At 42.5% G+C, this 27,870-nt stretch overlaps 1 protein-coding gene across 1 annotated transcript; it reads left to right on the plus strand.

Annotated features, from left to right (window-relative positions):
* The first annotated feature begins 3,562 nt into the window (after positions 1-3,562).
* On the plus strand, positions 3,563-12,830 carry LOC121585669 (centrosome-associated protein 350). Its single transcript, XM_041901997.1, has 8 exons — positions 3,563-3,680; positions 4,391-4,501; positions 4,707-4,794; positions 4,986-5,158; positions 5,288-5,417; positions 5,844-5,991; positions 6,843-7,082; positions 12,009-12,830. The coding sequence occupies exons 2-8, from the start codon at positions 4,427-4,429 to the stop codon at positions 12,064-12,066; spliced, it is 912 nt and encodes a 303-aa protein (XP_041757931.1). The 5' UTR covers positions 3,563-3,680; positions 4,391-4,426; the 3' UTR covers positions 12,067-12,830.
* The last annotated feature ends 15,040 nt before the right edge of the window (positions 12,831-27,870 follow it).

Here is a 27,870-nt window from a genome sequence, read left to right on the forward strand (position 1 = left end):
GGACATTGTGGAGGGCTGGGGTCGGTACACAACGCTCGCTCGATCTTGGCATCGACCTCCCACACCACCGGTGCCACAAGGCAAGACTCCGGGAGTATGGGAGTAGGCTCAACGGACCTCTCCTCCGTGTCATACCGCCGGGACAGTGCATCTGCCTTGCCATTCTGGGACCCAGGGATGTACGTGATTTTAAATACGAACCTGGTGAGAAACATACTCCATCGAGCCTGGCGAGGGTTCAGTCTCCTCGCTGCCCGGATGTACTCCAGGTTCCGATGGTCAGTCAAAATGAGGAAAGGGTGTTGAGCCCCCTCAAGCCAATGCCTCCACACCTTAAGGGCCTGAACTACAGCTAACAGCTCCCTGTCCCCAACGTCATAGTTACGCTCCGCCGGGCTGAGCTTTTTGGAGTAAAAGGCACAGGGGCGGAGTTTAGGTGGCGAGCCGGACCGTTGAGAGAGCACGGCCCCTATACCAGCCTCAGACGCGTCTACCTCAACCTGAAAGGGAATTGTGGGATCTGGATGCGCCAGCACCGGAGCCGACGTAAACAGGTCCTTCAGTCTCCCAAAGGCCCTGTCCGCATCAGCTGACCACTGCAGGCGCACCGGACCCCCCTTCAGAAGGGACGTGATGGGAGCTGCCACCTGTCCAAAAACCCGGATAAACCTCCGGTAGTAATTCGCAAAAGCCCAAGAACTGCTGCACCTCTTTTACAGTGGTTGGAGTTTGCCAATTACGCACAGCGGACACACGATCCACCTCCATTCTCACCCCTGACGCGGACAACCGATAACCCAAAAAGGAGACAGACTCCTGGAAAAACAGACATTTCTCTGCCTTGACATATAGGTCGTGCTCCAACAGTCTCCTCAATACACGTCGCACCAGGGTTACATGCTCGGCTCGGGTAGACGAGTACACCAGAATATCATCAATGTACCACGACCACCCCTTGTCCCTGCATATCCCGGAAAATGTCATCTACGAAGGATTGAAAGACTGATGGAGCATTCATCAACCCATATGGCATGACAAGATATTCGAAATGACCTGACGTGGTACTAAACGCTGTTTTCCATTCATCGCCCTCCCTAATGCGCACCAAGTTATACGCGCTCCTGAGATCCAATTTTGTGAAAAACCGCGCCCCATGCAATGACTCCGTCATGGTCGCAATCAGAGGGGAGTGGATAACTGTATTTCACAGTAATCTGATTGAGACCACGGTAATCAATGCACGGGCGCAACCCTCCATCTTTCTTTTTCACAAAAAGGAAACTCGAAGAGGCGGGGGAAGTGGAAGGCCGAATGTATCCCTGTCTCAAAGATTCGGCTATGTAAGTCTCCATAGCTTTTCTCTCCTCTTGAGACAAAGGATACACATGGCTCCGTGGGAGCGCTGCTCCTGCCTGAGATCAATCGCACAATCCCCCTGTCTATGGGGAGGCAACTGCGTCGCCCTAGTTTTGCTAAACACAAGAGCTAAATCCCCATATTCAGGCGGAATGTGCAGTGCGGGCACTTGGTTTGGACTTTCCACCGAAGTCGCCCCCACGGAAACACCCAGACATCGCCCCTCACACTGAACAGACCACCCATCGAGAGCCCTCTGTTGCCACGAAATAGCAGGGTTATGGGTGCTTAACCAGGGAATTCCCAGCACCACTGGGTACGCAGGAGAGTCGATCAGATACAGCTGTATAGTCTCTTCATGACCCCCCTGCGCACACATCCTAAGTGGCGCTGTGACCTCCCTGATCAACCCCGACGGGCGGCTATCTATGGCATGAACAGGAAAAGGTTTGTCAACAGGTAGGAGAGGGATCCCTAACTCTAAACAAAACTTTCGATCAACAAAATTCCCAGCTGCGCCTGAATCTACTAGCGCCTTATGCTGGGAATGAGGTGCAACCTGTGGAAAACCAACAGGTATACAAAAGTGCGCAACAGAAAGCTCTGGGTAAGTGGAGCGTCTACTCACCTGGGAGGCCCCCCCAGTGCGTGGCCTGTTGTCTTCTCCCCCGGAGAACCCTCCCCAGCACCTGGCCGCAGTGTGCCCTCCACGACCGCACTTGGTGCAGGAGACAGGCCCCCTCGGGCTCCTCCTCCTCCGTTCTCTAGCGCCGGCACCCCCGAGCACCATAGGGCTCGGCTCGGAGGTGCCGGAGGCGGGAATGGACGGACCCCCTCAAGGCGTCCACGGGTGGCCAGCAGGGTGTCTAAACGGATGGACATATCAACCAACTGGTCGAAAGTCAGATGGGTATCCCTGCAGGCCAACTCGTTGAACGTCTTCCCGGAGGCTACACCGAAAATGGTCGATGAGAGCCCGTTCATTCCACCCTGCATCCGCCGCTAGAGTCCGGTACTCCAAAGCAAACGCCTGTGCGCTCCTCCTCCCCTGTCTCAAGTGGACTAGCCGCTCCCCGCCGCTTTGCCCTCAGGTGGATGGTCAAACACGGCCTTGAAGCGGCGGGAGAACTCGGCGTAGGAGATGGTGTTGGCGTCCATCTTCCTCCACTCAGCGTTAGCCCACTCCAACGCCTTTCCCGAGAGACAGGAGATGAGGGCGGAAACGCCTCGTATCCCGAGGGCACCGGGTGTACAGTGGCCAGGTAGAGCTCCACCTGCAGGAGGAACCCCTGACACCCGGCAGCTGTTCCGTCATACGCCCTCGGGAGCGAGAGCCGAATCCTCCTGGGTTCCGGACCTGGGACTGGTGGACCGGCCGATGGGGTGGGCAGGGTAGGTGGAGGTGTGGGTACCCTGCTGGCTTCCCATCGGTGCAGGGTGTTGATCACGTCCTGTAGAGCGGTCTCCAGTTGTCTTATCTGGCCATCTTGCCAATGGATATGCTCCTCGAGCGACACAGGTGTCACGGCCGATCCTGCTGATTCCATATTGGTGTGTGATTCTGTCAGTGGGTGCTGTAGGTGGGTGTGGTGCAGGAATCAGATGCAGGACGCAGAAAAATAAGTCCAATAGACTTTAGTGAAAGGCACACTCAAATAACGAGTCAAACGCCCGGAGGCGAGAAAGTCCGCACACAGGCGAAAACCAAAAGGCGCACGAAACAGTGCGTAAATAACCTCCTAACACAGAGGAGGAAAATACGAAATGCACAAGCAACATAGCGCACAAACACGACAGCGAAACAATCACACACAAACACAGACACACACAACGAGAACTAAATAGAACACTAATGAGGACTAACTAGACACAGGTGTACAACATCAAGACCAAACCAAACGAACATGAAACATAGATCGGTGGCAGCTAGTACTCCGGAGACGACGACCGCCGAAGCCTGCCCGAACCAGGAGGAGGAGCAGCCTCGGCCGAAACCGTGACACAAATGGCTTTGTTTCAGAGTGACAGGATCTCTGTGCTTAAAGCAAACATGCCATTGACCTTTGGGTCATTATTTTGTACGGTGTCCATATTAGGACAACCTAAGCATGTCAGTAGTTTGTAAAATGATTGGAATTGACAGTGGACAGCATTAAACTGTATCAATGACACCACCCACTTACTGTGTTTAGATGAGGAGGCTCAGGAGGCAAAATGAAGCTGCTGTCTGGAAGGACATGGCCCGGGACGCAGCATGACTAAGAAGATTAAATAAGATTTACTCATCAGCAACACTACTCTCACGGCACTGGACATAGCAACAGGTCAGTGCGTACTATATGGTGTCCTAGCATTCACCATGGAGTGTGACGGCATTGACCTGAAAAGAGAAGAGCTATTTTCATTCTGACTTACATTCTCCTCACCTTTATTCCTACCATCTGGCTGTTGGAAAAGGTCTGTATTTAGCCTCTTATATTTTTGTATAAAGGGCTTTGCTAGTGATATTACATGTTTGTTAGTGATATTACATGTTTGTTTGTAATGGTTTGTTGAAGCTCTTGGTGAAGGACTCATCCGAATGGAGGTGATAGGCTTGTGGATGCAGTGTTGATATCATGTAGCCTGGTCCCAGATCTGTTTGTGGTGTCTTGTCAACTTATATAGTCATTATACCAAAAAATGACAGTAGGACAGCACAAACAGATCAGGGATCAGGCTTGATTTTATATGTCATGGAATTATGAACACACCTTACACATGTCACCAACAACTTAATAGAGAACTTCTATTATTAAATAGTACTGCTGTATTAAAAGCCTAAGAGCCTCACATTCTAATTGCTGGGTTGAAATCTCAAACATGAACCTTCAAATAATCAAACTGGTGTCACTGGGGACAACACTGTCCACTCTATAGCATAAACCAGTCAGTAGATTAACATTTACTTACGGAACACACAATAGAGATAGAGATACAAAAAAAGTACATTATTTTCTATGGGCACACCTCAACAACAGCTTTCTTTTCTCAGCTAGGATAGGACAATGTGAGGTGATACTACAACAGCATGGTGACGTACATCCTGTGGTGTGCGTTTGCATGGACATTCAAGGGTCTGTTATGTACCTGCAGGTTCTTCTGGGTGAGTGTGTATCCTATAGCCTGGTCGCAGATCTGTTTGTGCTGTTTTTCCAACTCTTTGCCAAACATGACAAAGACCATATGAGTTAGCTATGCAGCACAAACTGATCTATAACCATGGGCTATGTGTCCTATCTGACAATTATAGCTTTCACAACCCTCTTGCTCTGGAAATATTGTATGACTGTCATTGGTGTTTAATGCAGGTGAGCCCATACTACTCAATCAAATACATGCCCAATGAACCTCACAGAACAGGGAAGGATCACGACCATCAAGTGAAACAAAAAACTGGTAATGATGAGGGTTGTCCTCAGTAAATAATGAAAACAGAACAAAATGTAGACTACTGTGATATAGACTGGCATAGGATTGGTGTTCTAAAGGACTCTACTCTAATTATCTCATCTATGTATGCTATAGAATATAATAGAATAAAATGCTCTAATTGTGTTCTCTGTATGTGTTGGATGATTGATTTTCAGGCTCTGCAAGTCAGGAAATACCAGGAAGTCATGGTAGCAGTACCATGCAAAGGAGACTGTCCAAAGCTGAGAGAGAGATCCAGGCCCTCAAGACCCAGATCACCTTTGAGAGGGCAACATGGGAGAGGAAGTTTGGGGAACTGCAGAAAAAACAGCAGGACCTACGTTATCAGGTGTGTGTGTGTGTGTGTGTGTGTGTGCGTGCGTGCGTGCGTGCGCGCGCGAGTGTGGCGCGCGTGTATGAATATGTGTGTGTTTCATCATTTAGTCATAATAATAATTAAATGACAACTTTGTTTTAGTTTGATCAGCTGATCTCTGCGACTGTAGCCAGGCCTGGAAGCTTACTTCAGGTGGGCAGCTTTGAGGACCTTGGCGAGTCAGAGGTGGAGAACAGGCATCCTTACGATGAAAAGGACCAGGACAGCTCAAGTAAATCACATAATCAACAGTGCTTGATTTGCTGTAATATGGGATTTAAAAGGACAATGCACTCCAACATAAAAGTTTGTCAGATGTTTCCATACCTCAAAAGTAGACTAGTGTTGAGATAGGTCCACGTCACAAGCCATTTGTTGCGTAGATCAAGCTATATGCTTCAATCCCAAACAAATGGAAAAGATAAGCGTTTTCCTACTTCCAGATTTTATTTGGTGCTGATCTTTTCCATTCATTTGGGGTTAAGGTATATAGCTAGATCTACACAACCAAAGTCTTGGAGCATGTATTCATCTTACCATTGGACTAGTTTTGAGGTCTGAAAACATTGGACAAATGTTTATTCTGAAGTGTAATCTCCCTTTAATATCTACGTTTACAATAGGAAAGAATAATCTTATCCATGACTTAAAATAACAGGCAGCTTGAGCCATTCCAACCGAAGCAGAGGGTCTGAGAGGACGTCATCAACAGGTGACACATGCCAAAGCAGCTTGTCTGGCAGCCAAGTCTCATTGAACTCAGCATTTGGCTCCAGACCCATTTCTGCTCTGTCTACAGCCACCAGGTAGAGCCATTTCTCTTCACCTGCTCCCAGCTGTGTCAAAAGGCCATTAAACTTAAAAATCTATGTTTGGCACTTGTTTTCAGACCTCAAAATTGGTCCATGGAAAGCACCATGTAATTTCCATATTTGCAGTGCTTATCTTTTCCATTAATTTAGAGTTGAGGCATGTAGCTGGATCTACACAAACAATGACTACTTTTGAGGTCTGAAATGCTGTGTCTAAACAGGCATCCCAATTCTGATATTTTTTCCACTAATTGGTATTTTGACCAAAGACATTAGATATTTTTCAGAGCTGATCTGATTGGTCAAAAGACCAATTAGTGAAACAAAGATCAGAATTGGGCTGCCTGTGTAAACATAGTCAAACAGACCTGGGTTATAATACATGTGCAGTTAAGTATTTGTAATTTAAATATTTATTTTCTCTGTATTTGAGTATTTTAAAATAATGTGGCAAAAATCAACCACTTCTATTTGAAGTATTTGAAAGTATTTTTTAATCCTAGAAATAGCCTACTATTTGAAACAATTTTCAAATATTTGTTTCTAAATACATTATTTAAAACACCCCTAGAACCAAACAGACCTGGGTTCAAATGCGTATTTAAAGTATTTGTATTTGAAAGTACACTGTCTGTGTATTTGAGTATTTTCAAATGCATTCCAATATCCAAATAAAAAAATATCAACATCCTTACTTCAAAATGTCTTTGAAAGTAATTGAGAAAACCCTAAATAGTATTTTGAACCCAGGTCTGGTCTGAAAACTTTGATTTTAGAGTGTAATGTCCCTTTAAATCCTATTCATTTTAAGTCATCTAAAAAGAGCAAACCTTCCGTCCCCCCAGTGGGAACTCCTGGAGGAGCTACACCGGTCCACACCGGGTCTTTGTACCTCACTCCCCCCTGGACCTGCAGACGGGACACCGGGTTCGAGTCCTATTGCCCTCGGGTCGGATCAGCACAGGCACGGTTCGTTACCTGGGCCACCTGGAGGGGGAGACAGACTTCCATATGGGAGTGGAGCTGGAATCACCTGAACACGGGCAGCAAGATGGCACACAAAGTGGACAGTGCTACTTTGAATGGTAAGTGCTCTCTTCATTTACCAAGAACTTGTAGTCTTGAATCAGTTATCCTGTAAATCAGTTTCATCCCTGAATTGTAACATTGGTAGAGTTGCTAGATATCTGCTGTGGAGTATAAAGATGTATCTATATTTTGGAGCTAACAGGAAAAGGTTCAACAGTGCTTTTAGTTATAACTGAAAAGGGTTTGTTTACTTTAAATAAGTTATCCACTGAATCCTGTCGTTATAAGGGTGTTGTCAGTCAATCAACAAAGGGTTGTTTACCGTAGTAGTGCCTCCAGGCCCCTCACACACACAAGTAACAATTATGAATTTGAAACAATTGTTTATTTTTCTAAATGACATTGTGGACAAGGATGGAAAGTTGTTTGATTTTGGAACAGTGTGTAGAACCTATGGGGATATTTGTACAAATCATATATGTATGCTCAATTGCTGTCTGCTACAGTGAGGGAAAAAAGTATTTGATCCCCTGCTGATTTTGTACGTTTGCCCACTGACAAAGAAATGATCAGTCTATAATTTTAATGGTAGGATTATTTGAACAGTGAGAGACAGAATAACAACAAAAAAATCCAGAAAAACACATGTCAAAAATGTTAGAAATTGATTTGCATTTTAATGAGGGAAATAAGTATTTGACCCCCTCTCAATCAGAAAGATTTCTGGCTCCCAGATGTCTTTTATACAGGTAACGAGCTGAGATTAGGAGCACACTCTTAAAGGGAGTGCTCCTAATCTCAGCTTGTTACCTGTATAAAAGACACCTGTTCACAGAAGCAATCAATCAATCAGATTCCAAACTCTCCACCATGGCCAAGACCAAAGAGCTCTCCAAGGATGTCAGGGACAAGATTGTAGACCTACACAAGGCTGGAATGGGCTACAAGACCATCGCCAAGCAGCTTGGTGAGAAGGTGACAACAGTTGGTGCGATTATTCGCAAATGGAAGAAACACAAAATAACTGTCAATCTCCCTCGGCCTGGGGCTCCATGCAAGATCTCACCTCGTGGAGTTGCAATGATCATGAGAACGGTGAGGAATCAGCCCAGAACTACACGGGATGATCTTGTCAATGATCTCAAGGCAGCTGGGACCATAGTCACCAAGAAAACAATTGGTAACACACTACACCGTGATGGACTGAAATCCTGCAGCACCCGCAAGGTCCCCCTGCTCAAGAAAGCACATATACATGCCCGTCTGAAGTTTGCCAATGAACATCTGAATGATTCAGAGGAGAACTGGGTGAAAGTGTTGTGGTCAAATGAGACCAAAATCGAGCTCTTTGGCATCAACTCAACTCGCCGTGTTTGGAGGAGGGGGAATGCTGCCTATGACCCCAAGAACACCATCCCCACCGTCAAACATGGAGGTGGAAACATTATGCTTTGGGGGTGTTTTTCTGCTAAGGGGACAGGACAACTTCACCGCATCAAAAGGACGATGGACGGGGCCATGTACTGTCAAATCTTGGGTGAGAACCTCCTTCCCTCAGCCAGGGCATTGAAAATGGGTCGAGGATGGGTATTCCAGCATGACAATGTCCCAAAACACACGGCCAAGGCAACAAAGGAGTGGCTCAAGAAGAAGCACATTAAGGTCCTGGAGTGGCCTAGCCAGTCTCCAGACCTTAATCCCATAGAAAATCTGTGGAGGGAGCTGAAGGTTCGAGTTGCCAAACGTCAGCCTCAAAACCTTAATGACTTGGAGAAGATCTGCAAAGAGGAGTGGGACAAAATCCCTCCTGGGATGTGTGCAAACCTGGTGGCCAATTACAAGAAACGTCTGACCTCTGTGATTGCCAACAAGGGTTTTGCCACCAAGTACTAAGTCATGTTTTGCAGAGGGGTCAAATACTTATTTCCCTCATTAAAATGCAAATCAATTTATAACATTTTTTACATGCGTTTTTCTGGATTTTTTTGTTGATATTCTGTCTCTCACTGTTCAAATAAACCTACCATTAAAATTATAGACTGATCATTTCTTTGTCAGTGGGCAAATTTACAATATCAGCAGGGGATCAACTAGTTTTTTCCCTCACTGTATATCCCCCACATGGAAAGCTAAGATTAAGAAAGTAAAACATAATTTAACTGTATGCCATCCTACTATAAAAAAAAACACAAATGGATACATAAAGCTAAAATCAACTCAGAAATATACCAATTCACTTTGAATTAACACCCCCTATCTGCAATTCCTTACAAATTTCAAACGTATTGGGAAGATGTCTTTGACAGCCCAATACCATGGAAGCAGGTCTTCAATTTCACATACAAAACATCAATAGATACTCAAGAGCCTTTCAGTTAGGGATTCTCCGGTACTTTTGTATACTTGTTAGCCAGTAGTTCTGAAGGTAGCGCCCACAAGCAAAAAGTGCATTTATGTGCACCAAGTCCTTGCACTCTCTCTCGCTCTGCTGTGTGTGATTCTTGCTAGCTGTCAACAAAGAAAATGCTTTCCATTTGGGGTATTGAGCAAGACTCTAATGAAGATTCTGTAATGAAGAGGAGGACGAGGACATAATGCACCTGTTTTGAAACTGTCTGACAGTGAGCTCATTTTGACTACAGGTTCAAGGCTGGCTTTTCCATCACTCCATCAAACTACGTATTAACCCCAACTCATCATCTTGGGCAACCTCAATGTCCATATACCCTCAATTAAGAACAAAATACTTCTGCTAGGGAAGATATTCATATTCACAAAGTTCTACATCTCTAACACCCAACCTGTTTAAACAATTCATTAGCAATGACCAAAGGACAGAGCATTCCAGGTGCAAAGCTGTCATCAAGGCAAAGGGTGGCTACTTTGAAGAATCTCAAATATAAAATATATTTTGATTTGTTTAACACTTTTTTGGTTACTACATTATTCCATGTGTTTTATTTCATAGATGTGATGTCTTCACTATTATTATACAATGTAGAAAATAGTAAAAAGAAAGAAAACCCTGGAATGAGTAGGTGTGTCCAAACTTTTGACTAGTACTGTATATTATTTGCCAGGCAATATTTACATGAGAAAGTCCACAACATTGTTATTGAACAATATAAATTAAAATGAACATATGGTACTATAAGGGCAAAATGATCAATATGCCATGGAGTGTAAGAAAACTATGTTTTTCCTTATTTATTTTTGTATTAGGCTACTACACCATGGCATTGCTGATAACTGTCTTGTCCAAATGTGTTGTATCGTGTGTGTTTGTCGGTTTGAGGATCGTCATGTACTGCACATAGTCCTCCATTTTTATGGTTGTCTTGTCACTGTCATTACCGACTTGTTTGTATTTTGTTTAAGAAAAAATAATAATAACAAATATGGTTCCGTGTTCAAGACACACTTCAACATGTGCTGCTGACATTTTCATTGTTTGACTGAACATGCAAATATCAACCTGAAAGCAAACGTGAGTAGCTTGATTTGTTGTATGAGGGCCAGAGTGCACGTGTTTGTCAAAAGTGGAGAACAAAATGCTAAGAAATGCTATATACAGTAGTATATACTCTATACAGTGGTATATGTGGGATGAGCACTAACACTGTTTTCTTTGTGTTCAGAAATAAAATAACACTCTTGTAGCATCAAATAGTAATGGCTTATTATGAATTTCGATAAAAGTACACTATATATACAAATGTATGTGGACAGCCCTTCAAATGAGTGGATTCAGCTATTTCAGCCACACCCGTTGCTGAGAGGTGTATAAAATCGAGCACACCGCCATGCAATCTCCATAGACAAACATTGGCAGTAGAATGGCCTTACTGAAGAGCTCAGTGACTTTCAACGTGGCACCGTCATAGGATGCCACCTTTCCAACAAGTCAGTTCGTCAAATTTCTGTAAACGTCTATGAACAACAGCGGCTCAGCCGCCAAGTGGTAGGCCACACAAGCTCACAGAACAGGACCGGCGAGTGCTGAAGTGCGTAAAAATTGTCTGTCCTCGGTTGCAACACTCACTACCGAGTTCCAAATTGCCTCTGGAAGCAACATCAGCACAAGAACTGTTCGTCGGGAGCTTCATGAAATTGGTTTCCATGGCCGAGCAGCCGCACATGCCTAAGATCACCATGCGCAATGCTAAGCGTAGGCTGGAGTGGTGTAAAACTCGCCGCCATTGGACTCTGGAGCAGTGGAAATGCGTTCTCTGGAGTGATGAATCAAGCTGGGTTTGGCGGATGCCAGGAGAACGCTACCTGCCCCAATGCATAGTGCCAACTGTAAAGTTTGGTGGAGGAGGAATAATGGTCTGTGGCTGTTTTTCATGGATCGGGCTAGGCCCCTTAGTTCCAGTGAAGGGAAAACGTAATGCTACAGCATACAATGACATTCTAGACGATTCTGGACTTTGTGGCAACAGTTTGGGGAAGGCCCTTTCCTGTTTCAGCATTACAATGCCCCGTGCACAAAGCGAGGTCCATACAGAAATGGTTTGTTGAGATCAATGTGGAAGAACTTGACTGGCCTGCACAGAGCCCTGACCTCAACCCCATCGAACACCTTTGGGATTAATTGGAACGGTGACTGCGAGCCAGGCCTAATCGCCCAACATCAGTGCCCAACCTCACTAATGCTCTTGTGGCTGAATGGAAGCAAGTCCCCACAGCAATGTTCCAACATCTAGTGAAAAGCCTTCCCAGTAGAGTGGAGGCTGTTATAGCTGCAAAGGGGTACCAACTCCATATTAATGCCCATGATTTTGGAATAAGATGTTTAACGAGCAGGTGCCCACATACTTTTGGTCATGTAGTGTATGTATTTTCTTTATCGGGAAAGATTATATTTAGTAGGGATATTTTTTAACAGTGTGTTGTATTACCCAATGGTCTGCCTAGTTTTTACTCTAAGCTATTGAAATCTAACTGCCATGTGGTGACTGTCTGTTTCCCTTCCCTTGCAGCAAGCCTGGCCATGGTGCCTTTGTCCCATTCACCAAGCTGCTGATGGCCTGGGAGTGATGACATCACAGTCTCTCTGATGGTCACATTTGGATGGATCATATGGACTTTGTGGCATCAATCACAAATGGTCTCTGAAAGCAAACTTACATGCACACGTTTACTGTGAATGTGGTACCCCTGATTAAGCTACTGTACAACCAACATGCTTCAAATATCACAGAACTGTCAACTATTGACCCTGTATTAAAGACCAAAATTGGCTAAAGAAAAAGAGGAGAACAAAATGCTAAGAAATGCTATATACAGTAGGATATACTGTACATGTATACAGTGGTATATGTGGGATGAGCACTAACACTGTTTTCTTTGTGTTCAGAAATAAAATAACACTCTTGTAGCATCAAATAGTAATGGCTTATTATGCATTTTGAAGTACACTAAACAGTATATACAAATGTATGTGGACAGCCCTTCAAATTAGTGGATTCGGCTTTTTCTGCCACAACCTTTGCTGACGGGTATAAAATCAAGCACACACCCATGCAATTTATAACAGTATTACCCAATGGTCTGCCTAGTTTTCACTCTAAGGTATTGAAATCTAACTGCCATGTGGTGACTGTCTGTTTCCCTTCCCTTGCAGCAAAGCTGGCCATGGTGCCTTTGTCCCATTCACCATTCATTAGGGCATCTCAGTGATGATATTGTTCATGATTACTCAACCTGAAACTGTATACTTTTTATCTTGTTCATGACATGGCCGATAGAAAACATTTGGTATTATGCAAATATAGAATCTCTCAATGACAAATAATGGAACATACAGTGCCGTGAAAAAGTATTTGCCCCCTTTCTGATTTGATATATTTTTGTATATTTTTTATACTGAATGTTATCAGATCTTCAAACAAAACATAATATTAGATAAAGGGAACCTGAGTGTACAAACAACAGCAAAAATGTATACTTATTTTATTTATTGAATTAACAAATTTATGCAACACCCAATTCCCCTGTGTGAAAAAGTAATTGCCCCCTTACACTCAAAACTGGTTGTGCCACCTTTAGCTGCAATGACTGCAACCAAACGCTTCCTGTAGTTGTTGATCAGTCTCTCACATCGCTGTGGAGGAATTTTTGCCCACTCTTGCATGCAGAACTGCTTTAACTCAGCTACATTTGTGGGTTTTCAAGCATGAACTGCTTGTTTCAAGTCCTGCCAAAACATCTCAATTGGGATTAGGTCTGGACTTTGACTAGGCCATCCCAAAACTTCAAATTTGTTGCTTTTTAGCCGTTTTCATGTAGACTTGATTGTGTGTTTTGGATCATTGTCTTGCTGCATGACCCAGCTGCACTTCAGCTTCAGCTCACAGATGGATGGCCTGACATTCTCCTGTAGAATTCTCTGATACAGAGCAGAATTCATGGTTCCTTCTATTAAGGCAAGTTGACCAAGTCCTGAGGCAGCAAAGCATCCCCAAACCATCACACAACCACCACCATGCTTGACCGTTGGTATAAGGTTCTTACTGTGGAATGCAGTGTTTGGTTATCGCCAGACATAATGGGACCCATGTCATCATAAAAGTTATACTTCTGACTCATCTGTCCATAGAACATTCTTCCAATAGTCTTCATGATCATCCAGGTGCTTCCAGGTGCTTTTTGGCAAACTTGAGTCAACTTTTTGGATGAGATGGGTCCCATTATGTCTGGCGATAACCAAACACTGCATTCCACAGTAAGAACCTTATACCAACGGTCAAGCATGGTGGTGGTTGTGTGATGGTTTGGGGATGCTTTGCTGCCTCAGGACCTGGATGACTTGCATTAATAGGAGCCAGTTCTGCATGCAAGAGTGGGCCAATTGTTATATTTCTCCAGGGGAGTTGGGTGTTGCATAACTAAATGTGTTAATTAAATAAATTAAATAATTATACATTTTTGTTGTTATTTGAAAACTCAGGTTCCCTTTATCTAATATTATGCTGTCAATTGATACCAGTTGACCTGTGAATACAATGAGAGATTTACACCAATATATCAGAAAAATGATTTATGATACTGTGTTAAACTGCTGGATCATGTGATTACCATTTCTATCTTAGGACTCCAAAATAAAAGCTCACACTCACGAGGTGACATGACATCGATTCTGGAGAAATCTAAGCACTCTCCTTAAAGGGATAATTCACTTTTTTTGTTGAAGCTTTTATTTTATTTTTGTGAACTATCCCTTTATCTATCACTTTCATGCAGATGTCAATGAGAGGACTGAATTTCATCAAGCTGTTGTTATGACTGGATTATTGGTTATTGTACTGGGCATTGTGCAAATGTTTAATAATGGGGATAGCCAAACAGAGTTCGCATGAAGTGTTTACACATGGAACAACAGGTGCAGTACTATAAAGAAGTGTCTCAGAACTAAGTTATGTGGTATGCTATGGATCATGAACCATCTATTCATTCCCAGCTTCCAATTAACTCATTCAACCCCTCTTCCCTGCAACTATTCCCCAGGTTGTTGCTGTAAACGAGAATCTGGTAAAATAAGGGTAAAAATATATATATATCTAAATGTGCATAGTGTGTACAAATGACTCCTATTTTGGGTTATATTTGGATGATCGATTGATCATTGCGAAATAAATCCTACCCATTTCCTCAAGCAGAGCATCTTTATCAAAAAGAGTTATCCTCATTTCCGGTAACTAGGTTGTGCAACTATGTATGAACTATCTTTATGAGTCCCTATCAGTACTTATCTGGGACCGCTTTCCCAAAAGCATCTTATGGCTAAGTTCATCTTTAGAACCTTCTTAGGAGCATCATTAAACCTACGAGCTGTTTCCCAAAACCATCGTTACTAAAGTTGCTCTTAAAAACGCTTGTTATTTAACGACTGCCTCAGACCGTTAGAGGCTTTTTTGCCCTTGTGCGTCACTTTATTCACTTTATGCCAAGAGTGTGCAAAGCTGTCATCAAGGCAAAGGGTGGCTACTTTGAAGAATCTCAATTATATTTTGATTTGTTTAACACTTTTTTGTTTACTTCATGATTCCATATATGTTATTTCATAGTTTTGATGTCTTCACTATTATTATACAATGTAGAAAATAGTAAAAATAAAGAAAAATCCTGGAATTAGTAGGTGTGTCCAAACTTTTGACTGGTACTGTATATATTATGGGGGATTTATTATTCTCATAATTGATGGGATGACTAACTTAGAAAGAATGCATTCTGGACTGTGCTGATGTGGGTTGTGTCACCTGGCAAGCTGTGATTGATGTGAAGAGCTGTTTTAGGGGTTAAGATAAGATAATAATTTGTGTCTCCAAATACTAGACTATACTGGTTCTTTGTGATTTGTGAACCATCCTTGGACGTAGGAATGGTGTCTAGGGGAGCTGGCTCTTCTCACCATGACAGGTTGTTATGATAAGAACTTATGCCTGGCAACAGGGGTGCGTCAACGGATAGGCTGAGTAAGTCTAAACCACGCTCAGCCTCTACTCTGATTGGCCAGCAGAGAGGTGGGAACTCTCTCTCTGTCAGAGTATTTGAGGAAGAACCTAAAACAATGGATTAGTTCTCTGAGTGCCCTGCGAGGTATTTCAAGGAGCCCGTATATACGAAACATCATATTTACCATTGAAGATTTTACATTAATTAAAATACTAGTATATCTTAGAAGTCGTGTTGACCTCTTTTGTTCCTAATACCAGATTTGAATTGACGCAACTTTGACAATTGGTGACCCCGACGTGATCTGGTAAAGGGACTATGCTGGGTATTGTCCGGCCCATTTGGTCACCTCATTCATTGGACGGTGTGTTTCACAAAGTGTCCGGACTACTAAAAAAGGTAAGCAGATACCTATTGTTAAATAACTAAAGATCTGCACATTGGCTTTATCCAAATTAATTTTGTGAAACACCTGTCTGATGTAAGTGAACTAAATTATGAAACTATTATGAGTAGATAAGCACAATATTGTGACATGCAAACCTTTGGTGAATGTGATGTTAAACCATGGTACCAGAGAGTATTTGTGCTGCCGGCAAGGTCCTGTGGAATATGGCTAGGTTCAGGAGACAATACTGACATCTATCAGCAAGGTCCGTAATTGCGAGAATACGGCTAAGGTTCGGAGATACAGGGAATAATTGACTTAAGTAATTGCTATCGGCAAGGTTCGTAACTACGTGGATACGGCTAGGTTCGTAGAATTACACCGGCAAGGTCCATGACTTCAAGGACATGGCTGGGTTCGGTAAATTTTAGATAATACTGGTGACTGGCAAGGTCCGTAACTTAGGGTTGCGGCTAGGTTCAGCAGAGTATTTTGAAGAAAATAGAAGCGGCTGTGTGCCCAAATAGATTGTGTGTGGAATGTAAGTGTGTCATTTATGACTGTGTGACATATTTGACTGTGTGATAGGATTATGACTGTGTATTGTGAGTGAGTGCGATAACTGTGTACTATTTTTGCTGTGTGATAACTGTATACTACGTTTAACTGTGTACCATTTTTGGCTGTGAATACAAATAATATTTTAAAACAGTAAATAATGAGAATTACAATTAGGAAATAAGGTTTAAATTGTGCAAACGTTAACAAAAGACACCCATAGGAGGTACTATAAAAAGTTAGACAGTGCGAGTGTTGTCGTATGCATGAGAGTGTGAATGATAAACCTGTATACCTTGATAGAAAACTAATTGGGAATCAAAAGACGTCTGTGGCTGTCCAAACTGTATAATTTGTGAATAACTGTTGTGTATGTGGTTGCTTAAACCGTATAACCCGTTAATAACAATTGGGAATATGAAGGTAAAATAATGAATAACTAGTATGACTAAACTGAAACGTTTGAACTGATATAATTGAACTGTAACGTTTGATGTTTGACATAGCATAATACTGGTTTTAAATAAGTAAATTGAAGTGATATGGTGTGGCGCTTGATTTGATATAACAACCATTGGTTAAATAATTGAAACACTTGGGTTTATTCGTTAGATTTACCATTTGATGTGTGGCGCTTGATTTGATATAACAACCATTGGTTAAATAATTGAAACACTTGGGTTTATTTGTTTTGATTTACCATTTGATGTGTGGCACTGTAAGAATACTGCTTTCAAACAATTAGACTGAAATAATTCGGTTTATCGTTTAAATATAAACGTGCACCAACTTTAACTAATTAGGTGGGAATTATTTGATTTAAATAAATAGACTAAAATACCTTAATTAACGGCAGAATATTGAAAACACTAAAACATAGCTCCTCAGAGGACACGGAAGGTAGAGTTGCGAGGGGAGGGGCTGGAGAGAGCGAAAGTGTGGCTTTTGGAGCCAGGAAAGACTGGGAGTTGGCTGGGAACGCCACACGGGGTGATTATTTGAGAGGTGCATGTGGGTTTCTGACGAGAGATGTTCTAAACTTGCTCACCCGAACGTAGACGTACGTCATGGGTGAGAAAGTAGAGAATATTTACATTTGCATTTTTGGTAATTTGGCAGACGCTCTTGTCCAGAGCGACTTGCAGGAGCGATTGGGGTTGAGTGCCTTGCTCGAGGGCACATCGGCAGATTTTTCGCCTGGTCGGCTCGGGGATTGGAACCGGCGACCTCTCGGTTGTTGGCGCGGCGCTATTGGTCACTAAGCTGCCTGCCGCCCCATATGAGTTTAAGGTTGTGGCGTTGTTGGATCATGTGATGGTGGAATAAACTGACCATAAGTAATGTTGTTTTAGACGTAATGTATAATATAGTACAAAGCAAATAGAGGGTTCAATTGAACTAATTATCATGGTATAGCTAACGTAGTACAGTGAGGGAACTTCATTTTGTTTCAGAGGGTAAGATGAGAAATCATTGTAATGGTGCTATTGGTGGAAATCTATTTATCATTTCAAGGCATGGAGTAACAATCTGCATTTATGAGTGTAAATTCCACTGCTGATGTGTTGATTGAATGGGTACAATGGAGTATTTGGTTTGGTAATGTTGAATGGACTATTTGTAGCGTGTTTTGGGGTTAAATAGAAAAAACTCACTTATTCAATAGGGAATGGGTGGAGAGAGAGAGAGAGTTTTTACGTGTATTAAAAGTTGCATAAGATAGCTTTAGTAGTATTCTAGATAGGTCTATGAAAATATGTTACAAGTACGAATGACATTATTTCCTAAGAAGGAAGATTGTAGGGAAGTTTCCCGCGCCTCCCCCATAATGTAGGAAGGAGCAGGAGAGGGGGAGGAGATGTAAGAGACAGTACATAGTTCAGATGGTAGGAATGTCATTAAGTGTATGCTTATCAACGATATCAAGTATTTGTTTATTAATTAGGGCCGAATCAGAGAGAACGGTTAAAGAGATAGAATAGCGAACTGAAATGGGTTAGCGGGAAAATACAAAATAGTTGGAAAATTTTAAAACGATAATTTATTTTCGTTACGGGGATGCAAGTATGCATTGGCTGTTGTGCTGGGGGAATAGCGCCAGCCTGTGGTGGGTTCTGGATTTGTTATAAATACATTTATATTTTAAACTAAAGTGATGGAATAGACTACAATTATAACATCAGAAAAAGGGCACAATATAATTCGTAATAGTTATTATAATTATTATTGATAGTTATTGCAGTTATTATCATTGATTCAGTAATGATAAAAGGATAGAGAGAAAGAGGCAGGAAGAGCTAGAGAAAGTAAACACAGAGAGTTTAAACACAGGGAGTTGAAGAGATTACATTTACATTTTAGTCATTTAGCAGACGCTCTTATCCAGAGCGACTTACAGTTAGTGAATACATTTTTTTTTCATACTGGCCCCCCGTGGGAATCGAACCCACAATTAGAAGACTATAATAAGCCAGGGAAGAGAGAGTGGTTAGATGATGAGGAAGGGGATGACTAGTACCCTTTGATAGCTTTGCCGATCCCAAGGGCTGGGGAGGAGCATGCACCAGACACACTGGATGTATATAGGGCGTGGACACAGCGAGATGTAGTGAGAGCTATAGAGGGTGTAGTGCACCCTAAGAGAGTGTTTGAATTGGAAACAATTGAATTGGCTCTGCAGCAAGAACAGAAATCATACCTCACCTTAACAATATTGGGGAAAAATATTAAATTCTTGTGTGACACAGGGGCATGTCGAACAGCAATCTGTGTAGCCGACATACCCAAAATAATTAGAATTAATGGGGAAAAAAATCATGCGTACGCTCGGCCTCGGGCCCATCAATTTATAGAGCGATTATCAGCCCCTGTGACTTTACAACATGAAGATTCAGGGGGAGAGGTATGCATACCTGTACTGGTATCAAGCCTGTGCCCAGTAAATTTACTAGGAAGGGATGCCATGACTCGGTTGAACGTAGCTGTGAAGCCTACGCTGAGGGGTATGAAGGCATATGTCGTAAGAGATAATATGGTATTGAGCGGGGAGGGAAAACCATGCTATTGGTATAGCCAGGATCTGCTAAGAGGGGGACTTACAGACATACCGAAAGCACTAATAGACCTAGGAAATGAGTTAGTGATTGGATCAACTAAGATGACAGTAGGTTACTTACACTGTACAGTATGGTGTAATGAGCACCCAGGCCCTAACCCAGATTATGAGGAAGAAGTGTTAAAAACCACAGAAAAAACAATTGGGTTAAAATGGGTTCACAGAGCCAGAGGCTGTACAGAGAAAGGTGGAGCCCCCATGTTGCCCTAGTGAAAGAACATTCAGAGGAATGGTTATCACTAGGTAAATTGATAAAACAGGGGAAAAACATTACTGACTGGCAGAATACACCAAATGGGGATCAGTATAGCCACTCCACTGGGAGATATAGAAGAAAGTTGAATTGGAGAGCAAAAACCCTGCCCGGGGTCCACCTGGAGATAAGTTTTAACGGATGACAGGAAGAGATTCTCTTAACTCAGGAACAGGAGGCTGAGTTAGCAGCAATTCCGTTCAAATTATGGTCACAAGGACCAGCCGATGTAGGACTAATTAAGGGGGTAGCTCCAGTACAAGTGATTCCTCGATCCGATCATAGACCATACCAAAAGCAATACCCTATGAAACCAGAAGCAATAAAAGGGATAACACCTACATTTGAGCATTTACTTAAGGGAGGGGTGATAATTCCTGGAGATGAGGCACAATGCAACTCGCCAGTATTTCCTGTTAAAAAGGCGGCACCTAGCGCCGACTGGAGGATGGTCATGGACTTGCAGGGGGTTAATAGAAATATAATTCCCAGAGCTCCATGTGTACCAGATCCACATACATTGCTGAACCAATTGAAACCAGAGAACTCCTATTTTACAGTGATAGATTTAGCTAGTGCTTTCTTTAGTATCCCAGTTCATCCGGATAGTCAGGGGTGGTTTGGCTTTACTTTTCAGGGAAGGAAATGGACATACGCTAGGATGCCTCAAGGCTACTCGAAAAGTCTTACAATCTTTGCCCAGGCTATAACTAGGAATTTGGGAAAGTTTGAACCTAGGGAAGGAAGCCAAATGTTAGTTTATGTAGATGATATTCTATTGGCTAATCCCACTCAGGAGGGATGTAAGAGGGATACAATCCAATTGTTAACCTTCCTGGCAGAACAGAGCAAAAAGAAACTTCAACTTTGGCAGAGCGAGGTCATTTACCTAGGAGACACTATAACTCAGGAGGGGCGAATGTTAAACTCATCCAGGAAAACTGCTATACTTGAAGCGCCAAAACCGTTAAACAAAAAACAAATGATGAGCTTTTTGGTAATGATAAACTGCTGTAAAGCTTGGGTACTCCATTATGTACTGCATACGGGTAAATTAAGTGATCTTATCTATGGGAAGGCAATGGCAGCCCATGGTAAAATCATTTGGAACTCTAAGGAGGCATACATACATCAGGGATGTTATCCAAATGGTAGAGAGTAAAGAGGGATATGACATTAGTCGTGATTTAAAGATGACGAGTTTTTTTTTTGGTGGGCTATTAGATATAACTGGGTTAATCATGAACATAGAGGTTTTTATTCTTTGTTGCTAGGCAGAAGACTTAGGTGACCTAAATATGGACTTGTCATGTCCAACAATCAGTCTTCAGGTCAAGCCCGGGAGAGCCTGGGTAGAACAGAGTTTGAACTAAACATGAGTGTTTTTACAAGATAAGAGATTGAAGATTGGATTACTAATTGATTCTGAACTGGATGAAAGTCGAATTTAGCTGCCATAAAAGACAAAGGAAGTGGGAGGAGCAATAAAGAAGCAAAAGACAATCTCAAAAATGAAAGGCATGGCAATTGGATGATAAATTACCTAAGGGATGGTTTAGGTAGGTAGTAATATTGACACATGGGCAAATCATGTGTCAAAAAAAGGGGGAGTATAGGATTAAATAATAAATATTATACGAAGAAGGAGAAAGGAGGACAAAACTAAAAAAAAAAAACAACAATAGAAATTGAGAGCTCAACATGTATGTGTGAAGATAGTTTATTAACCACACCCGTATGTCAGAGGTTTTGTGCCCCACAGGAGAAGGTGACCCACTCTATCTCACCAGGAGACTGGGTGTGGATCCAGTCCCTAAAAGAAGAAAAACTGGAAGCAGGCCTGTTGGGAAGGGCCCTACCAAGTCCTATTAGATCCACCTGGGTGCATGTCACACACTGCAAAAAGGTAAACCCAGTTACACCTGATGAACAAACACAGAGTTAGGAGAAAGAACCGATCACCACTAGGGCTCGGGGGTTGGCTCCTTAACGAAGATTCCCTTACCCTGTCTGATCATCCCTGTGTGAGTTCGATAGAAGGTAAAGCAATGGGTTGGCCTCTGGCGGCTGACATGTTCTCAGGGCGAGGGTGGGGATTCACAGGTCTCCCAACGGTAGGTAGCTGTCTGATTGTGGGGGCCATATTCCTAACACACTCAGACCCTCCTGATCAGCCAGAAGTAGTAGTTAACCTAACACAAGTTGATAAAATAATACCTGAGCACAGTCTACGAAGGCATAGGAGACAGCTAGACGTAGGGAAGGGGAAGTACTAGGGACTTTAGGGAAGGACATCACCATATGTATGTCACCATGTACATCCTGGGATTATGTAGTTGCTCATACCAAGGGGGGGGGGGATATGTCAATCTCCATACACATTTTAGGGACAGGTGTAGTATTGTGAAAGTAGGGAATTACCAGAAATGGCAGTGCGACCCATTTAAGGGTAGGTACTGTCTGAAAGTCTGAATTATGCTAAAACAGGTTACAGACCTGAACAAGTGAGATATCCTCTTCAACTGGGGCACCCTATAGAGTAAACCTCTCTGAGGGAGGTAGTGAGACCGGGGCTGGGTAAAGATAGTACAAATTATAGACCTGAAGAAAGTAGGACAGGTAGGACGGGGTGTAGAAATCTTGACCGGTGGTTGGAATGGATTTAGTATACGGCAAGAACTATGTCTAAAGAGGACTGTTATGCCTGTGGGACAGCCAAACCAAGGTTAACAACTACTCCGTTCCCCTTGACAGGCTTTAACTCTCTGTCAGGTTTATCCTCCATGCAAGCCACCTGGGAATGTGGTAAAAGAGTCTTGTAGTAACTTGAACTATCTGTATCCCCTGAAAACAAAGTCATTCCGACCTAGGTTGCCTCCGTTTGGAGTCTCAGGGGATTCTAATTGTTTTTCTAGGACTAGTAAGATAGGATACAGAGTAGGGCATCTTAGCTCCTGCCCCCACACAGAGAATATCACAACTAAAAGAGACCATGACTAATCTCTCCTCTTTGTTGCAGCCAGAGGATTTTAGGAACCAAAACCAGGCCCGTGCTGACATCTGATGGTTGTGTGGTGATAACTGATTGTGAACTCACCTACATATGTAAACAATCAAACGTGTCAGAGACTGGTGAGTTGTCACATTGAAAGTGGGACCTCCTCCCGGGATCCTTTGATGAAAGGATATATATATTGATGGGATAGGAGTACCTCGAGGGGTTCCAGAACAATTCAAAGCTAGGAATCAGATCGCAGCTGGGTTTGAATCAAGTCTTTTTTGGTGGTCAACAATTAATTAAAACGTAGATTGGATAAATTATATTTACTATAACCAGCAAAGATTTATAAACCACACTCGTGATGCAATAAAGGGATTAGCTGAGCAGACAGCGGTAACTAGCTTAATGACATGGCAGAATAGAATAGCTTTAGAAATGCTTTTGGCTGAGCGGGGCGGAGTTTGTGTTCTGTTTGGATATATGTGCTGTACTTTCATCCTCAAACAACATAGCACCGGACGGGTCCGTGACCAAAGAGCTTCAGGGAGTAACCACGTTGGCGAACGAACTGGCTGAGAACTCTGGTAGTGATAGCTCCTAAACGGTTGGTTTGAAAACATATTTGGTAAATGGAAAACTATTGTTGTAACTATTCTGGGTGAAGTTATAGCTTCTATGGGTATACTTGTTCTTTGTGGATGTTGTCTTATTTCCTGTGTCTGAGGTTTGGTGAGAAAAGGAGATGGAGAAGGTGGTTTCCCAACAGATGGTGAGATACGGCCCAATCCTGGACTCCAACCTAGGAATGGAGGATATGACCTACCAGGCTTGGTGGAGTGACACTTTAGAGGGTGGCAAAAGGGAGTCCAAATTTACTTCTCTGTTTGTGTTTTATGTTTTAATAATCTTATGTTTTGTGTTCTATTAATCCTGTGTTTTATGCTTTATTAATCAAGTTAACCATTGTGAATGTTTGTCTTTCCTTATGTGATGGTTTGAAGTTCTTTGGTGACTGGTAACAATTTGCAAGTTGGGTGTGGATGGACTGAGGGTTTTTATTTTTAGTATCATTATGGCCTATTAATAAAAGTGTGATTATTTTTGTTTGTATTGTATCATAATGAATGACACCCTGTGTTTTCTTATTTTTTGAATCACACCCAGTGGGTGTGAAAAGGGGGACTATGGGGGATTTATTATTCTCATAATTGATGGGATGACTAACTTAGAAAGAATGCATTCTGGACTGTGCTGATGTGGGTTGTGTCACCTGGCAAGCTGTGATTGATGTGAAGAGCTATTTTAGGGGTTAAGATAAGATAATCATTTGTGTCTCCAAATACTAGACTATACTGGTTCTTTGTGATTTGTGAACCATCCTTGGACGTAGGAATGGTGTCTAGGGGAGCTGGCTCTTCTCACCATGACAGGTTGTTATGATATGAACTTATGCCTGGCAACAGGGGTGCGTCAACGGATAGGCTGAGTAAGTCTAAACCACGCTCAGCCTCTACTCTGATTGGCCAGCAGAGAGGTGGGAACTCTCTCTCTGTCAGAGTATTTGAGGAAGAACCTAAAACAATGGATTAGTTCTCTGAGTGCCCTGCGAGGTATTTCAAGGAGCCCGTATATACGAAACATCATATTTACCATTGAAGGTTTTACATTAATTAAAATACTAGTATATCTTAGAAGTCGTGTTGACCTCTTTTGTTCCTAATACCAGATTTGAATTGACGCAACTTTGACAATATTTAAATTATATTGAAATACATTTCATGCTCATTTAATCAAGTTTTATTTAGCTATTTGTACACTACTGCCTGTAATTTTGCCACAATATATTTCATGATGGGCGGCAGGTAGCTTAGTGGTTAAGAGCATTGTGCCAGTAACCGAAAGGTCGCTGGTTCTAATCCCCGAGCCGACTAGGTGAAAAATCTGTCGATGTGCCCTTGAGCAAAGCACTTAACCCTAATTGCTCCTGTAAGTCGCTCTGGATAAGAGCGTCTGCTAAATGACGTAAATGTAATGATGTGTAACATGTGCGCAATACTGTGCTAAATGTTGATTTAGTGCATTATTATAGGGTAAGCGTTAGAATCAGCCTCCTCAATATTTGTAGCCATAGGTGATAATATTTCTCTAGGACCTGATCCGTCGTCAATATTGTGGAATAATTATAATGTTAAGGTAAGATTTGAAAGAGAGAAAGCTGATCCGATACAGAGAGCACCGCTGCCTTTCTTTCGAACCTATCAACACATGCCTCAAAGACGCACTTAGCGAACGTTCTCTCTGCGTGGTGTTTTGGGAAACGCATGTTACATCTTCGGCAGTTGTAGGAAAGATGCATTGTTAAAACACTTGTAAGCCTAAATTCCATCGCTATCAGGAAACCGGCCACAGTACAGTACTCTCCTCTCATTTGCCCCTGGCAGGAAGTGGACTATTGTTTTTATTTCCTCATAGCTTTTCATTCCACGATGACGCATACACATATCTTTCCAAGAACTGCGTCCGATTAGAAATGACAGTGAATTGCATTTCCTTATCGATTCAATCAAGATTTCACCATCTTCTCTCTCTCTCTCTCACACACACACACACACACACACACACACACACACACACACACACACACACACACACACACACACACACACACACACACACACACACACACACACACACACACACACACACACACACAGTCATAATGACTGTATTAATAAAGCAGGAGTGAGACAGTAGAAGGACAACAGCACACATACCACCAAGATAATAATAATAAATGCCATTTAAAATACACTTTCATCCAAAGGGACTTACAGTTGTGCTTGCATACATTTTCACATGGATGGCCCCAGCGGGAATCGAACCCACAATCCTGGCATTTTGGAGCTGCAGGAAGTGAGCCACACAGGACCACACTTTTTTATATTTCACATTCTATACATATACAGTTGGAAATATCACATCCGTTTGTTTCTACAAAGCCTTCACAGTCTGACAATAAGGCAGCCCCTTGGCCTGAGACATGGCTGCTTGCCCCAACACATGTCTGACTTCAATAAGGTCTACAGTCATGTCTCAGGGCAAGTAGCCTTGTGTCACTTAGGGCAAGGCAGCGCCCATCTTGGTATCTCTATAACTCAGTGAACTCAGAATATGACATGAAATTGCACTACAGGCACATGCCTGTGCAGATCTGACAGGGGAATATTAGTGGGAGGTTTTCAAGAACCTGCAATGGCATTCCTTAAAATACAGGGCAAAGGTAAACCTGTAGGGCTTTGGAGTTGGGACTGCACCCACAAGATCTGAGACTGCATGTCACCGGCTTAAAACATCAGAGAAAACTGGCTGGAATTCAGCTTGTGGTTTTGCTAAAGCTTGCAATGTGAGTCATAGTCGCACAAAGGTCAGATTTGAAAACCTATGCTGGATTTTCTAAGAAATAGGGTGTGCGTGTGGGGTAGAGAGCGAGGAGGCTGATGTGCTGAAGAGCATGAGCATGATACATGTTAGCTTGGCATATTCAATAACTAGCTTCATCAAATCTGGCATGAGTCTAAGCCTTAAAGGCGCAATGTTGCTACACCCATTTTTGGATTGATATTTACCCATTGATACCTCATGAGTTCAACTGTAGTACCCCATCAGAACCCAAAATAGAAGCTTATTTTACTCCGATGTTTGTAAACAAAGTAAATGTAAACAAACACTATATAGCCTCAAAACATGGTTAAGGCTATCCTTTTGATATCATGGATGGTCAGTCCTTGCATCCATAGCTCTTTCTCTGAATTTGAGAGTGGTTATATTTCCCCAGCCCCATCCCTCAGCTTTTTACCAAAACACTTTGTTATTGTTTCAACTGCTGATTGCCCCTTCAAAGGGGATTTAGGGCTCTATTCGATCAGATCCGCTTTAGCCGAAATCTGCATAGCGGTTGTTTTGGCGATGTCGGAGGTGGAACTGAGTAGAGCTGTCAAATCCACAAGCGGCTCCTGGCATTATACTTAAAGAGGACATTGCCATTGGTTGCAATGAGTCGCATTAAGAGAAATCCCATGCAGCCTTGTTTACAAGTTCGAACACTGGAATGTGATATGTAATCTACACCTCGATTAGGTTGATAGAAATCCTCATTATTTTGTTTAATGATTTTCAATTTGAGCATCATTATTTCTATATAGCCTACACTTTCTCATTCTGAACTTCTAACGTGAGTGGGATGTGTGGCTTCCTGACAATGATCAAGAGCAGCTGCTCACTGATTTGACAGCTCCAACGCAGTTACACCTCCGACATCGCCAGAATATCAGCTTTGCGGATGTCGGCTATCGCCGGTTAACGCTTGATCTGATTGAATCTAGGCCTCACACCACATTTTAACCTCCTGTTCAGCACCATAATGAACATGATAATGAATGTGATGTTAATAGAAAATGGTGGAATTACCCATTAAGGTAACTCTGTATTCTATATGACATTGACATTCAATTAAATGAAGATTCTTTATGTTACACTGTGGGCCTACTGTATATTTACAGAACGACAAGGACAGAATGTTCTTTTAATATGCCATCACAACATTTCACAACATGCCTAAAATATATACATGATCTAACATTTAAATATGCCATTTAGCTAACCTATCGTAGTAGGCGTAAAATAAACGCCTGAGCAGGAAACCCCACATTCGGGTCATGACGATAAAATAAACAGTTGGGTGAAGTTATCTTCTGTACTGTTCAACCAATCCAGTAAATGTGGAGGAGGAGTTAAGATAAGAGTGTCGCCTTGTTAATATTTTGGATGGAAACAACTTCAAAGAGCAAGCTAGCTAGCAAACGTGCCGTAGCTAGCTGCTAGACAGATATTAGCTAGTGTTGTCTAGCGATAATGGAATATCTGGCAAAGTTGACACAAACAAAATTGGTGTGTGGTGTCTGTCGACTTTGTGGCAAGAACTTAATCTCGCTATGTTTCACCGGGGACTGTAAACAGCGAGGCACACGTCCAAAAGCAGAAGTTGCGTCAAAGGCTCGCTTCCTTTTCTCCCT

This window comes from Coregonus clupeaformis, unplaced genomic scaffold (genome assembly GCF_020615455.1).
Source record: "Coregonus clupeaformis isolate EN_2021a unplaced genomic scaffold, ASM2061545v1 scaf0256, whole genome shotgun sequence".
In the NCBI taxonomy this organism is placed as follows: domain Eukaryota; kingdom Metazoa; phylum Chordata; class Actinopteri; order Salmoniformes; family Salmonidae; genus Coregonus; species Coregonus clupeaformis.